Source organism: Halichoeres trimaculatus, unplaced genomic scaffold (genome assembly GCF_033239565.1).
Source record: "Halichoeres trimaculatus isolate MK-OKI-2021-1 unplaced genomic scaffold, fHalTri1.1 fHalTri1_scaffold_2, whole genome shotgun sequence".
Taxonomy (NCBI): Eukaryota; Metazoa; Chordata; class Actinopteri; order Labriformes; family Labridae; genus Halichoeres; species Halichoeres trimaculatus.
Genome location: NW_027437180.1, coordinates 5,496,948 through 5,513,693, shown reverse-complemented (window position 1 = coordinate 5,513,693; position 16,746 = coordinate 5,496,948). Strand labels below are relative to the sequence as shown.

General features: G+C 41.2%; 1 protein-coding gene across 1 annotated transcript in view; it reads left to right on the top strand.

The window, feature by feature from the left end:
* Positions 1-16,746, top strand: part of frmpd1a (FERM and PDZ domain containing 1a) — a 73,997-nt gene that overhangs the window by 35,275 nt on the left and 21,976 nt on the right. The window contains exons 5-7 of the mRNA XM_074665407.1: positions 8,733-8,835; positions 8,950-8,995; positions 14,176-14,280. Coding sequence (XP_074521508.1) covers positions 8,733-8,835; positions 8,950-8,995; positions 14,176-14,280 — 254 coding nt within the window. The remainder of the gene's footprint in view (positions 1-8,732; positions 8,836-8,949; positions 8,996-14,175; positions 14,281-16,746) is intronic.

The window sequence follows — 16,746 nt, the reverse complement described above, 5'->3', positions numbered from 1 at the left end:
GTGCCACCTTTTGTCGTCAAGGTCTGAGTAATTTGGTCTGGTCTGTCTTTGTGTCATAAAAAAGTGTAGCTGCTCTCTGTCCCCTGGCGCTTATGAGTTATTGGGATATGACCTGTTCCACAAACTGGAGAGTCTAGGCAATAAAAGACCAGCATGGTGTAAGGAAAACAAGTGCAAAGCCATAACATTGTTCACTGTTGGGATTATAACATGATGTGGGATAACTTTTTGACTCCTGATGTCTGTGCTGCTTACACAGAAGAAAACAAAAGGATTTAAATATGTGTAAATGTTAAAACAAAGCTTGTTTGTCCATCCTGTTCTTTTTGTTGTCTCTTGTTTTGCATCGAGCAGATCTCAACAAGAGTAATTCTGGAACTCAGCCAAAACACAGCAGGCCCCTGGCTATGAGACAAAACAATCTGTAAGAGCTGAAAACTCAAAGGGAGCTGATGTTTGTTTCCCTTCAGCTGAAAACATGCACAAAATTTGAAATGAGCCTGAAATGAGCCTAAAATGAGCAAATATGAAGTGATGCTGAGCCTTTCCACTGGAAACTGGTTATATGACTGCAAACCAGATTTAGGGCCTGATTCGCCTGCTTTGGCGTCTGGAGTCGTGCTTGATTTTAGGCTTGCCGTCACTTGCTTGCAAGTGTGTGGTATCGATCCAACTATTTGAGTACTAAACATGACCATGTCAGAGCTGTGTGAGAGGACTGGGAAGTGTCATCTACCAGAAGTCACAGCTTATAAGAATAGCAGCTAACATTAGGGGTGGGTAAAAATATGAATAAATCGTTGCATCGAAATATTGCCTCGCCCAATTCAATATTGATTCAGCAAATCCTCTGAATTGATTCAACTCCTGGCAATGGGGGGATTGTGCATGTTATTCACTTTGTGTGGACCAGGGCCACTAGAGACCAAACAACCAAAAAAATGGCAGCCAAAGCAGTAGCAGAAGCACAAAGCCAGATCCTTCAGCTTTAAAGTCTGACGGGTTGTTTTATTGCTCCAAAAGGTGAGGTGACATTATGGATGGGTACCCAATCAGTTACTTTTATAGGTACCAACCAGGGGTGGGCTGGCCACCTGGAAATTTGGGAATTTTCTCGAACAGCCGATCTATTCCACACCCTAACTGGCTGGTGGTATACCAGAACGGCCAGTGCTGCCAATGGGGGTGGGTGTCCCGTTTTTGTGGGCCAGGCTGAGTCAAAGTCCAGGGCTGTTTTTCAGTCCCAGTCCGCCACAAAAAATTGGTACCGTTGGGTTCCCATAACAATTGCCAGGTACCAGGAATCTGTACCATGTGAAAGGTACCCATCCTTAAGTGACATACCACATATGTTCACATGGGGCATGAAAATTGATTATTGAAGCATTTAAATCAATATTGAATCGAATCAATATTGAATTGAATCACAACCCTAAGAATCAAAATCAAATTGAATTATGAGATTCTCAGCAATACCCAGCCCCGGCTAACATTAAAAAAACTTAACCCAGTTTAGAGGAGAACTGAAAAGCAGAGCAGCTTGTGGCATTGCTTACCCGGATTCTTTTCCTTGTTGCCAAGTGTTTTCTGTGGTGTATGGTGGCCTGTCAGACGTGAGACAGCATGCTGCTGTTACACCATTATCAGGACAAACAAATACCAAATGGCAGTCTCACAGTTCTTCAGATCTGAGGCCTTTACAGATACAGTAATGTTAAAATAACTAATAGATGATTAATTTAGAAAAGTTTATCCTGCAACTTTAAATCATCAGTATTAGATTTAACAAAGGCATTTTTGATTTAAGAGAAAACAACAACAACAACAACAAAACACACAAACAACAGACCGGGCTAAATAAATAAATATAAAATCTAAAATTTCTAACTGATAGACATGAAAAAGTCATGTTAGCACAATTTACAACACAAAACTTTCACTAATACATTACCACAACTGGTGCCCCACCCTACACTCAAAAAAATAATTCATAGGATGAACATGGTTTTATCATGCCACCTATATTCCACCAAAAGTAACCAATTAAATTAAATTAATCTTGACTGTGTTGTTTCCACCTAATTAAACTGCTTTTATTTAGCCAGACCTAAATTTGTTAAACGAACTAGTGATGAGTTTGTTGTTTCCACGTATCCACTAAGGTAAGACAAGTGAACCGTGAGTGAGGAGGGTACACAGTGGATATAAGAGCTTGCTGTACATTGAGCTGTGTTGTAAGTTGCTATGGTCAAAAGCAACATAGGCTTTCTGAGCACCACTGCATGGACCAGCTGTGTAATTTTAAAATACTTCAGTTTAAAATTGGCCAACAGATTTTGTTTCATTAAAATATACGACCACCAGTCAAGCACAAACAGCCAGTCTGCGCCCAACAAGTACAGCCAGTCAGTCTGCGCCCATAGAGCACTGACAGTTTGTCTGCGCCCTTTAGATTATAGACAGCCAGTCTGTGCCCGTCAAGTACCATCCCAATGCACAGTAGGGTCTCATTGCACTGGCTTCCCTCCTCACTCATGGTTTCAATGAGCTGTCACAGCAAAAAATTACTTAGTTTGTACCAATTATACAAACAAAACATTACAAAGTTATGCCCAGATGTACCCTTGGCGACTGCAACAGTGAGTGGATTGTTCGCCAGCTCCTTGGGAACTTGCACCCTTCACCCTTCAAAATGATGCCCAAATTGTCCTCTGATGAATAGGGCCTATTGCACATTACTGCCACCCCCTGCTCTGGAGAGGTGTTGCAGATGGGATTCCTACCTAAACAATTTGGTGGAGTTAACATAAAGCAATCTTGTAGTTTTAAGGGTTTTGCACATCACGCTAAAACAACATGATTTTATCATGTTTAACCACTAAAAATAAAATAATCTGGTAGAAGCCACATGTTTTACTTATGCTGATTTTAAAAAACACCTATGTTGATTTTTTGGGGTGCACTGTTGGGCAGTTGGTGGTAAGACCACCCTCCACCTCACTCCTGGGGGTGTCCTTTATTGTTCTTCCTCAAAGGTGGCAACTGAGCCTAAGCTTCTAGCTAAGCTAGAATTAAGTTGCTATGCTTTCTCACTATATTTCATAGGTTGCTTATACAGATGGAGGACCCTACTTGGCAAACAAATACATGACAAAGCTCATTTTTAAGGACACAGTGCTGTGTCAGTTACTGTAAGGGTATATGTCAGCTCTCCTGGATCTCTTCACAGAACTGTAGTCTCAATACATGATAATGGTCTAAAATCTTGTTGTTTGTTGTGCTGAGTGATTCATTTTGTAGATGCTTACTTTGCATATATAGAAAGCTGGAACTGTATGAAGAGTGCGGCACTTACTTTTTACCATCACTGCATGATTAATTTTAAGGACTGCTTAAAATGTTGTCACATCTAAAGCAGAGCTGGAGTCTCACAGTCCCTCAATATCTGTCCTAAAATAGAACCAATTATCATCCCATACAAAAGCTTCTCTTACAATCTAGTTGTAGCTCTCCTAATTCTCATTTAATCAGGCAGTGAAGAGCGGCAGCCAAACTGTGTGCATCATTAATCCTTTAAACATTAATGAAACAGTTGTGAACCAAATAGCTGTCTCTGCAGATAGTGTTTGCCCATACGATGAATTTACAACACTCATTCTCTCTTTTTAACAATGGAGCTGGGAGATATGTTTCCTGACTCATTATTTTGTTGAGAACAGATGAAGAAATCAGTTTAGCAGAGGAAATGAAATAATCAAACGCACATCATCTTCAGTAAAATCAGTGATATCTGCACATTCTTAACACTCATACAGCCTCCCTTCACCTCTACAACAGTTAAAAGAAAAGAAGTAACCAGATAAAAGTACAGTATGTTACATTTTGCTCGTATTTCTACACTTAAAGAGTGTCAGTTTGATCAGTAGCAGCAGGGTCTCGAGGATCTGAAGTCCCCTGAGGTCTGGGGACAGAATACCTCTCTTTCTTTCTCTAGTCTGGCTCAAGTCTGCTCTGTCAATATCTGATTCTGCCTGGCCCCAAACACACACACACACACACACACACACACACACACACACACACACACACACACCCACACACCCACCCACCCACACACACACACACACACACACACACACACACACACACACACACACACACACACACACACACACACACACACTCCTGCTTGTGTCCCCAGTGGCTCCGCTGAGTCTTAGCTCAGTTTTCTTCCCCTCTGTCTCTGCAGCACGTGCTGCAGCATCTTGACAGTGAAATATGATTCCTTTCTTTTAAAGCATTTTCAGAGCCTCTTGTGTCCCCTACATATGTCTTTGTTGGGTGTATTAGCAGAAATGCAGCACCATTTACCTGGTACTGTGCAGATGTTACAGTAAAACTATAACAATGATATTACAGGGGGTTAAATGTGCATGTGCATCAGAGGCTGCCACAGTCTCTACCAATATTTATACAATACAGTACATACATACATACATACATAAGTACTTGGAAATACCTAAAGATTAAGTCATAGTGTTATATTTTGAATCAGGCTGTTTAGAAACAAATGAAGTCTAAGGACTCAGACTAACTAAAGACTTTACTTAACAGAATCCAAAACAGTAAAGCTGAGTACATTGGAGCACAAAACGCGACATGGCATGGGACAAGACGAGACAAACTGGCAGAGACCAGAAGAAACACAGAGGCTAAATAGTCAGGAGGTAAATTAACACAGGTGTGAACTAAGACATGTGTAAAACTCCTGAGTAAAAAATAAAATATGAGGGAAACACACGGACAGGAGGTAAAACTAAACCAGACACACGGGGAGCAGGACCTACATTGTACAAAGTTGGTGAAAACAAAGAAAAAAACAAAACTCATGGATCACGAAGAGGACATAAAGTAGCTTTACAAAGCTGGTGACAAAAAATTATATGAGCAAAAAATCATTCCTTAATATCAGAATGTTTGAATAAATTTCCTCTTTATGGCTAAAATATTGCAAAACTCACCTTTGCCTTTCATGTCTCACCATCAACTGTCTGGGTATTGGCTACATAGGGGAAGGGGTGGGGATGGAATAAATGATGGATGATAGTTCTGATTAATGAATAACAAAACAATACCAGTGAAGAGTTGTGAGATAGAATTGTCATTATGAGTTATCAGCCAGTAATCATTATCATCCACAATGTTTAGAGGAGTTTGCCCAATCATAGGCACAGCTCATCTGATCAGGAGGCTCAGAGCTCACCTCTTTATCTTGTACTGCGTCAGAAGTTTGGTTGAGTTTGGCATTTTAAAATAGGGCTGTGGTGACTTTAGGCTTCAAAACTCTATATCAGAAACAGATGGGTGACATCATGGAGACCATGTCCATTTTCCAGTCTATGATTTCAGGACATTTATCATACATTACAGATATATGAAATATTCAGACATGTCCCTGTGCTGTAACCCAAACTATATGGACTCTGTATTTTAGCTGCAGTTTGAACAGATGTGGCATATTTTCATTTTTTGTCCCTGAAATAAAAAAATCAAGCTGACATTACGAATGCAAAGTGTGGGGCTTGAAGAACAGCCTCAGACATTTCTTAGATTAACTTGACTACTTAACCCCTTACTGCCTGAATTAATTAACAATTATGGGAAAAAAGACGTGTTTTTGCATTCTTACAGATGTTAAATTCAGTGGAGATTGTAAATTTGATTATAGTATGGTTATAACTAAGTTATATTATATCTATAGGCATAAGAAGTTCATCCCCTGACCAATATACACTCACCGGCCACTTTATTATGCACACCTGTCCAACTACTCATTAATGCAAATTTCTAATCAGCCAATCAAATGGCAACAACTCAATGCATTTAGGCATGTAGACATGGTCAAGACAATCTGCTGCAGTTCAAACCGAGCATCAGACTGGGGAAGAAAGGTGATTTCAGTAACTTTGAACGAGGCATGGTTGTTGGTCTAAGTATTTCAGAAACTGCTGATCTACCGGGATTTTAACCCACAACCATCTCTAGGGTTTACAGAGAATGGTCCCAAAAAGAGAAAATATCCAGTGAGCAGCAGTTCTGTGGGCCAAAATGCCTTGTTGATGCCAGAGGTCAGAGGAGAATGGACAGACTTTTTGGTGCTGATAGAAAGGCAACAGTAACTGAAATAACCACTGGTTACAACCGAGGTCTGCAGAAGAGCATCTCTGAACACACAACACGTCCAACCTTGAGGCAGATGGGCTACAGCAGCAGAAGACCACACCAGGTGACCCTCCTGTCAGCTAAGAACAGGAAACTGAGGCTACAATTCACACAGCAACACCAAAACTGGACAATAGAAGATTGGAAAAACGTTGTCTGGTCTGATGAGTCTGGATTTCTGCTCCACATTCAGATGGTAGGGTCAGAATTTGGCCTCAACAACATGAAAGCATGGATCCATCCTGCCTTGTATCAACGGTTCAGGCTGCTGCTGCTGGTGTGATGGTGTGGGGGATATTTTCTTGGCTCACTTTGGGCCCCTTAGTACCAACTGAGCATGGTTTAAAGTCCACAGTTTACCCTGAGTATTGTTGCTGACCATGTTCATCCCTTTATGAGCACAGTGTACCCATCTTCTGATGGCTACTTCCAGCAGGATAACGCTCCATGTCATAAAGCTGGAATCATCTCAGACTGCTTTCTTCAACATAACAATGAGTTCCCTGTACTCAAATGACCTCCACAGTCCCCAGATCTCAATCCAATAGAGCACCTTTGGGGTGTGGTGGAACGGGAGATTCTCATCATGGATGTTCAGCCGACAAATCTGCAGCAACTGTGTGATGCTATCATGTCAATATGAAACTCTCTGAGGAATGTTTCCAGTACCTTGTTGAATCTATGCCACCAAGGGTTAAGGCAGTTCTGAAAGCAAGGTCCAAGGTGTACCTAACTAAGTGGCCGGTGAGTGTATTGTGACATAGTGTATCTGATACAATCTTTGGTATTTGTAGAATATGCACAACAGGTAATAATCAGCTACTAAGTTCATTTCAGCTGCATCAAGACCTGACAGGGCATGTCACAAATTTGCGACAACAGGCATCAAGTGGTTAAGAACACCGTGAAGGACTTACATCCAGTACATCATGTAAGGGGTGTACTTCTAGGCAAATGTCTGTCTGAATCAGTAGGTATGTGTAATTATTAGGGGTGTAACGGTACATAAAAATCACGGTTCGGTAGGTACCTTGGTTTTAGGGTCACGGTTCAGTACATTTTACAGTATGGAACAACGCAAAAACCAAAAACTTGCCATTATACAGCGAGGGGGGAGGCTCTTAAAGCTCCGGTTGGTCGTTAGCAGCAGCCATGATGCACAATTCAGACACAAGCTCCTGTGGCTACGGAAGGTCTTTGATATCCATCTTCTGCTTGGCTCACCGTGAGACGTCACATCCACATGATATGCACATGATCACAAAGCACGAATCACAGACCACTTTCCTCATGAATATTAAAACGCCTTCCCTGCTCAGCCAATCATACACGAGTACTCACGTGAATATTAAAGAGCCATGTGCAGCGGCTAACGTAAACTTAATGTGCCCGTTCGAATATAGCACTGTACCGAACTGAACAGCCTTATGGAGCGGTTCGGCACGGATACATGTACCGTTATACCCCTAGTAATTATCAAAGTGTATGTGTAAATGAGAGTTTTTTTTATAGAAAAAGTAAAGCTAACAGTGGAAAGAAAACATCTGAAGACCTGTCCTCATACACCTGGCAGCTACTGTCGATTTGAGACTGCTTGTTTCACATGTTCAGAAAAGCAAAAGGTAGGATAGAAGAAATCAGCTCCTGCTGTAAACATCTTAAATCTATTGTGTTCATTATGTAGTGGTGGGAGAACTTGAAGCAAACACTTCAAACACAGCTGAAGCAAATGTTACGAGAAAGGATGACCACAGATGAACTCTTTGACCCTCTGCCCTCTGGCAGGCCGCCATGGAGCATCCAGAGCAAGACCACTAGGCCCAGGAACAGCTCTACCCAAAAGCTGTCAGACTGTTGAACTGGAGCAGTGCTCTGTATTTCCAGTCAACCCCTCCATCCACCCCATACACGTTTGCACTTTGACCACTTTACACTTGAATACAAATCATAATTTTATATTTTATGTTCAGCCCATGTTTATACGTTTTACTTGCTCCTAAGATCTCTCCTTTATCCTATTCTTATATAATAATCTTCTTTGATATATAAATCAGTCTTTAAAAAAAGACATTGAGAGTTAAACATTTTGCTTCCAATGTGTAAATGAGTGATAATGAAGCTTCTTAAAATTTTGTGGATGTTTTCAACAAGAATTCCTGTCAAGGCAGTTACATATTAGAAAAATAAAAGGATGACTTTGCTTCCAGTCTGAGAAAATGCTGTCTTCACAGTGTTCAGGGAAAGGTGAAGAACTCTGAAAACTATGTGGCCCATAGAGAAGGTGAAGGGATAAACAGATGTTTAATGCAAACAACAACTGAACAGCTTTAGAAGGATGCTCTTTCTGTATTTGGAGAGTTTGGTTTGGATCACCTGATGAGGAATTATGCAAAGGTGTGAGATGAAAGAGCATCAGTGGAATGAAAGCTGCTGCCTGTCGTTACTGTGGTTTACTAAATGAATGCAAACACCCCCGGGCTTGACAACACAAGGACATTTTGTGTGTCCAGGTGGTCCTGCAGATGGCCGGCTCGTCCCTGGCGACCAGCTTGTGAAGATCAATAACGTCGCTGCCGATGACCTGACCCCTGAGCAAGCTGCTGAAATAATCAGGTCTGCACTGACAGCTGCACACTCACACACACTCACACACACTGGTAGCATGTATTGAATTACAAACTCTTTAAACCCCATTGATACGAGCATTCATCATTTTATTTTTTTCAGGGAGTGTCAAGATTCATTGACAATGACGGTCCTCAGAACAATGCTGGTAAGTCCACTGTAACCACACACACACACACACACAAACATCTGTGTCAAAGTTAAACAGCTGGACACTTGCTTCAGCTGCCTTGAGATGAGCATTTCTTGTAACCTTTTCAGAACACAGATGTAGTCATGTGTATTCATGATGGCGGATTATGGATGAAGTGTCTCTGTACACACGGGATTTCACTCGCTGTTGTCAACAAAGCCATTAATCAGTATGTCGATGAGACCTGGGGTCGAGCTAAGGTTGCTAACAAGCTTCTCCTTGCCAAGGTCTTCCCACTACATCAGTGTTAACAGCGACAACATGTAACACCCTCTGACATGACCCCCGCACATACACACACACTTTTTCTGCTATCACTCACTCAACCACAGGTGTGTCTGTGTGTGTACTGCTGCTTTAAGTTACAACTTTAATCTGTGAGGGCGGTGGGTGTGTTTGCACTAAGGTGGAGAGGATCGGTAAATAAATGGCTCCTGTGTGATTCTCATCATCGGCTCTGCTGATGGAGGCACCTTTCAGTTTGATTCATTACCTGCAGCTCCTCCAAAAATCATTACAGAGCATTTAAGGAGTTATTACCTTTTCTCAGAAAAGACTGAGCCTGTTTGTCTCTTTGGGGTTAGAGAAGTTCAGAATTAAAGCTGGAGTTAGTCATGAACAGTTTGATAAAAATCAGAAGTAGTGATGTTGGAATGGGATTGTTTTTTAATACTCTGAATCCATTAACTGCGTTTGCATTAATAAGAGCAACACTGCACTTACCTTTGTTTATAGGCATCTGTAAATCACATTAATATTAATGCACCATGGATATCTTCTTCATATAAGTCACTTGATTGAACTGCACCTATTTCAGTATTCATGTTGACCTGGAGTGTAAAGGATTGCTTCCATTGTAACACTGCACTTTTTTAAATTAATGCGCTGATGTGTGTCCAGGAAGAACTTGACCAGTATTTCAAAATGAATGAATAATTTATTTTTCAAGTTCAGAAGAAAATAAAGATGAACAGTTTTTCATATTTTCATTCAAGTTTGGAAAATAAAAGAGATTTGCAGTGACTGGGGATGAGGCTCTGTGGTGTTATCTGTGTGTGCTTGAAGGGTCATTGAGGCTGAGAGCAGGATAGAAAACCATCTGTTGGATCAGGCACTGATGGTGCTTGTTGTGGTGAAGGAAGGAAGCAGGATGAGCTGGAAATGGACACTGATGATTTTTGAAGTGACTGGTGAAGGAGGGTTACACTGTTCAAACTGACAGCAGGATGATTGGTTGATGAAGGCTGAGGTGAATCCTGTGTGCACTGAAAACCCTGAAAAGTTGAGTTCACTTAAAAATGCTTGTAAATCGTTTACCTTAAAAAAGTAATTAAATATGTTAAGTTAATTTAATTTAACTCAACATCTTAAGTAGTTACAATTGTAAGGAAAAATCATTCTACCAAATGTCTATAATGGAATAAACCTGATGCTTATTTGTTACAGATTAAAATATTGAGTAATGTTTTAAAAAAAAAAGTTGCATTACTGTAAAACATTAAAAGTTGACCTTACTCAAAACTGAAAGATGTTATATCAATAAATGACCTCTTTCACAATACATGTAATTTTGCCCAAAGCCCTTTTTTTGTTTGTTTATTGTGTGGTATTTGTAGTACACCCAGAAACTCTCAAGAATATACCTTTAGAAAATCCAAAAGTCATCCAGGGCCTGTACTATGACCTATTTTATGATCATTGCCATAGGGGTGAGCCAGGGTGCACACTTTACCCCAAAACTCAGTTTTTTTTTCCATGATTTTTTTCAACAAATTCAATTCTTTAGAGAGGTGTCTGACCAACTTACAGTTGCTGTAGACCTAAAATACTTAAAATACAAATTATTTGGCCACATATATATTCTCAAAGTGGGAAAAAATCATCAAATTCTGAGACCGGTAAAGTTGTTCAATTAACAGGTTGGTTTACTGTGGTAGAATCAGGATACATATCTTGTATATCAGGGAACCTTTAAAGATTTGTTCAGAATTCATCCTTTAAGTATGATTTCTATTAGAATTTGAATGCTAGATTCAAAACAAACATTTCACATGAAATGTTATTCATTTTAATATTGAACAGCCACAAAGGGCCTGTATATTATGGCTTTGTGATGAGATAATAATGAGCCATTGATACAAGTAAAAACCGATGCATTTTAGGATTGTTGTAATCAGATTGTATATATCTACAATGACAGCAATACATAAACATTACCTCTGTCAATTTCTGTTTCTAGTACTTATAAATACATGTAATCTGTTTTATGGCCTTCGTGTCTTTTTGCATAGCAATGGCTTGGACAATTTTAATTTGTAGACTGGAACTATAATAAGGGAAAGGGAAGCTGAGAAATCCATGATGTATGATTGGCTGGTTATTTCATAGAATTTAGTCTAAATACAAGATATGTAACCTGATTCTACCACAGTAACCCAATCTGTTAATTGAACAACTTTATCAGTCTCATTTTTTGATGATTTTTTTCCCACTTTGAGAATATATATGTGGCAAAATAATTTGTAAGTATTTTAGGTTTACACCAACTGTAAGTTGGTCAGACACATCTCTAAAGAATTGAATTTGTTGAAAAAAATCATGGGGAAAAAAAAATCCAGTTAAAATTCAATAACTTCTTTCAGTTTAAATACTTAGCTTTACATTTGATTTCAAAAGATGCACCAGACTTCAGTGAAGGTGATTTGACCCAATTGGATGATTTATTATTTGTGTTTGAGTAAGTTTTGGGGTTAAGTGTGCACCCTGGCTCACACCTATGGCAATGATCATAAAATAGGTCATAGTACAGGCCCTGGATGACTTTTGGATTTTCTAAAGGTATATTCTTGGGAGTCTCTGGGTGTACTACAAATACCACACATCCATCCATCCATTTTCTTCCGCTTATCCGGGGTCGGGTCGTGGGGGCAACAGTCTAAGCAGGGAAGCCCAGACTTCTTTCTCCCTAGCCACTTCGTCCAGCTCTTCCAGGGGGATCCCAAGACGTTCCCAGGCCAGCCGAGAGATGTAGTCTCTCCAGCGTGTCCTGGGTCTACCCCAAGGTCTCCTCCTGGTGGGACGTGCCCTGAACACCTCATCAGGGAGGCGTCCAGGAGGCATCCTTATCAGATGCCCGAGCCACCTCATCTGGCTCTTCTCAACACGGAGGAGTAGCGGCTCTACTCCGAGCTCCTCCCGGATAGCCAAGCTTCTCACCCTATCTCTAAGGGAGAGCCCGGCCACTTGTACCCGCGATCTTGTTCTTTCGGTCACTACCCAAAGCTCATGGCCATAGGTGAGGGTGGGAACGAAGATCGACAGGTAAACATAGAGCTTCGCCTTCTGGCTCAGCTCCCTCTTCACCACGACAGACCTGTGCAGAGTCTGCATTACTGCAGACGCTGCACCGATCCGCCTGCCGATCTCTCGTTCCATCCTTCCCTCACTCGTGAACAAGACCCCGAGATACTTAAACTCCTCGACTTGGGGCAGGATCTCATCCCCGACCTGGAGAGGGCAGTCCACCCTTTTCCGGCCGAGGACCATGGACTTGGATTTGGAGGTGCTGATTCTCATCCCAGCCGCTTCACACTGGGCTGCGAACCGCTCCAGAGAGAGTTGAAGGTCACGGCTTGATGAAGCCAACAGGACCACATCATCTGCAAAAAGCAGCGATCCAATCCTGAGGTCACCAAACCGGACCCCCTCGACACCCTGGCTGCGCCTAGAAATTCTGTCCATAAAAGTTATGAACAGAATCGGTGACAAAGGGCAGCCTTGGCGGAGTCCAATCCTCACTGGAAACGAGTCCGACTTACTGCCAGCAATGTGGACCAAGCTCTGGCACCGGTCGTACAGGGAACGGACGGCTTGTAACAAGCAGCCTGACACCCCATACTCCCGGAGAACCCCCCACAGTATTCCTCGAGGGACACGGTCGAATGCCTTCTCCAAGTCCACAAAACACATGTGGACAGGTTTGGCAAACTCCCATGCACCCTCGAGGACCCTGCTGAGGGTATAGAGCTGGTCCACAGTTCCACGGCCAGGACGAAAACCACATTGCTCCTCCTGGATCCGAGATTTTACTATCCTTCGAACCCTCCTCTCCAGTACCCCCGAATAGACCTTACCAGGGAGGGACCACACAATAAACAAAAAATTGGGCTGTGGGCAAAATTACATGTATTGTGAAAGAGGTCATTTGCCTTATAAATTAAATAAATGTAATAATAAAAAAATTGAAGCAGATCTGAACAACTAAATTAAATAACATTCCAAAGTACAGCTGGGTCTCATATCCACAGCGTTCCCTCCTCACTCATGGTTACAAAAGCTGTCACAACAAAAATCAGCTCTAATTTCATAACTTTAGTAACCACGAGTGAGGAGGGAAGGCAGTAGATATGAGACCCTACTGTACATTGAAACATTGTTCTTCAGGGGCCCCACAGCACTGTCTGAGCCCCACAACACTGACTGGTGGTCTGTGCTCCATGGCATAGGGTCTTATACCCATTTACTTTTGCTCTGTGTGCTTGATGGTTAATATATCGATAAATGAAACTGACTGGACTATCATGCTATTTGGGTCAATTTTATAAAGGTTAAAAGATATACTTATTTTGGACTCAGACAGCCAGTTCACACTATGTAGAGCAAGACATCTGATGGATGCCACAAGGCGCACAGACAGCTGATCCATGCTGTGATGCACAATGCCAGTGGTCTCAGTGGTCTCTATCAGATAGTTCTTGTGATTTGGGAGACTTTTGAAATGAACATTTTGGTTCAGTAAAGCTGTTTCTGCAAAGTTTTTTAGTGTGTGAGATGTTCTGAATCTGTGTGAATTTCTGGGTGTTACTACTGTTGAAACTTTGTGCTGCTGCCGATCTTGGACAGTTCCTTTTTGGAAAAGATCTTTGATCTCAACACATTAAAATGTAAATCTATCTGTGATTTCTCATTATCAGTGGTCCTTCTGAAAGCAGGCCTGAATAAAAAGCTTCCTGCAGGCTGTGTATCTTTCCTCTTTCTCCTGGCTTCCCTTTGCTCCCAGTAAACACAGCTGCACCGATGGTTTAATTATAAAAAGTCTTTTGACAACCATATCTATTGGTCTGTATTCCTCCCAGGGTCCCAAGTCATCGTTCATCACTCCAGAGAAGAGGGCCAAGCTCAGGTCCAACCCAGTGAAAGTTCACTTTGCAGAGGAAGTGGAAGTCAACGGACACTCTCAGGTGAGTAATGGATGACATATGAGAAGTTATTTTGAACCTTTTATGGTCTTAACTTACACAAGCTTACTCTAGACTATCCTTTACCCTCTTAACTGCTTATTCTTTCAGAACAAAATTGTGCTTGTACAGTTCAAAATGTGTGAGCTTTCTGCAATTTGTGGATCCTCTATTGTTTCCCGTCTTCAGTTCCAAGACCTCTTTTATTCTCTTTTTGGATTAGCATATGTTTTACCATGTTTAGCAGACATATGAACGATGTGTGCTAACGCAGTGGTTTCCAAAGGTGTGGTTGTAAAACACTGATAGAAGGGGCGTGAAATGCCTTCCAAAATCAACAACTATTTTCAACTGTACATTTTCATCATTTTAAATATAAAACTACAAGTGAGTTTAATTTCATATAAAACAATGCAAAAAAAAGGTCTACAACCCCACTACTTCACAGGATTGGGCTGAAAAGTTCGGGAACCCACTAGCACAATAGAAAAACCACCAAAAACTCCCATTGAAAACACACTTCCATTCGGCTGTAAACTGTGGTTCTTATAGGTGTCCTCTTTCACTGCTGTCAGAATGACTGATTCTCTTGTTTTGTTATATTTATTTTCCTCTTTGAAGCACACAGACTGAAACAGCTGATCCCTGAGCTGCAGACACAGAAACATGTATTCATTGCATCTGCAAATAGAGCTACAACAAAGTGACTTTCTGACAGCAAAGTGCTAGAAGCTCTGAAAATAGAGCACACACATTTACTGACATGAGTGTTTGGGTTTCCTGGAATTAGCTGAAATAAGACTTTATTTATGCATGCACCTGGGACCTGTGCAGTAATAACTGCCACTAAAAGGTTTCCATATATGTTATTCTGCTGGTGCTGCCTCAAGTATTTTTCCTGCCCCCCTGACCTTGGATAATGTAAGAAGGATCGTAGGATGCAAGCAGCTAAGGGTCATAACAAAGGGTCAAAACAGTGAAGTGTTGCACCAAGGACGACAGGTCCTCAGCATTCCAGTGTGCATATGTGAAAATCTGCAGCATCTCCTAGATCAAGAGAAATGTGAGCCTGATTGGGGCTGTTTGGATGTTTTACTGGAGATCAACTAATTTTTCATTGATGTGCAGAGAAACTGCAATATTTCAAACGTGATTTGGTAATTAGTTGATTAGTTAAACCAAAAAAGGTGAAGAACTAAAACTAGTGAAGGTGCACAACCAAACAAAGGTTAAAAAAGTCAAGACACAAAATTTTGCTTTCTCCTCTTTTTATCATGGTAACGTACAGCAGAGCAACAGATGCCTTCGTTGATGTTGAGGGTAAAGACCCATTTGCTTGTATGCTCGTCTAGACATCACACAAACAGGACTAATAGTCACAGCGATCTGTTATGGAACGGCACATTTGGCCATACTGTTAGCCTGCATGCATGCAAAACTTAATAAAATTGGTCAACAAACTATTTTCACCATGAAACAGAGGCAGGTGCAGAATTTTGTATGTTGGGGGAACTTTCTGGAAAACCCCTGTCCAAAAAAGTCGAATTGCACATATAAACTCCATGCCTCCTAAATCAAAATTTACTGTATATCTCCCTTTGCACAATTTGTCCTAAACTTTAACGCGTAAGCATGACTACCACCATTAAATCTAATGATCTGTTGGAGCATTAACCTGGCTCATGCATACCAGCTGAAAAAGTAAACATGCCCAGACAAGCCTCTTAAAAAGCAGAGGTAGACTGTTCATTTTCAAAATATACCTTTCACATTTTTAATTTTCTTTTTTTCCCTGCTGACCTTTTTGTAATCTCAGTTGGTTGCACACTTATTAAACTTGCTATAAAAACTTTTGTTTTTCCACACTTCAATTTCTAGACTTAAAAAATGTATTTTATCCCCCCAAAAAAACCATGAAACATTTGTTTTCCATTTTATGATTCTTGAAGCACCGTCCAACTTGTGGTTTTTAATTGTTTGTCTGAAAAGGTTGGCAACTTCTATTGGTTATAACCGATAACATGACACAATGTATGTTTGAAAGTTCCATGTCAGGAAAGAAACAGTATTTAATTTTCTTTTGGTCCCGGTGTTCAGGGCTCAGTGTCAGAATGCTGTAGAGTGATGTTTCTAATTGCTCGCTATGATTCCACGCATTGTGCAGTTTTTCTCTCATAATCTTGGCTCTGGTTGGTTCCCATCCTGCCAGCGGAAGTGAAATTAGCTGCATGAGGAAACCACAGAGGCTGAAGTGCCCATTACTGATCACGGAGAAAACAAAGATCGATGTCTCCCTCATCCTCTGGTTCTAATGTCTGTGATTACAGGCCAATGAGCGTACGATCAAGGAGAGGGGTAGAGATGGAGGGAGATAGGAGCGTGTGTGTGTGTGTGTGTGTCTGTGTCTGTGTCTGTGTGTGTGTGTGTTTGTGTGGGGGTGGGGGTGGGTGGAGGGGGAATTAGCCTTTG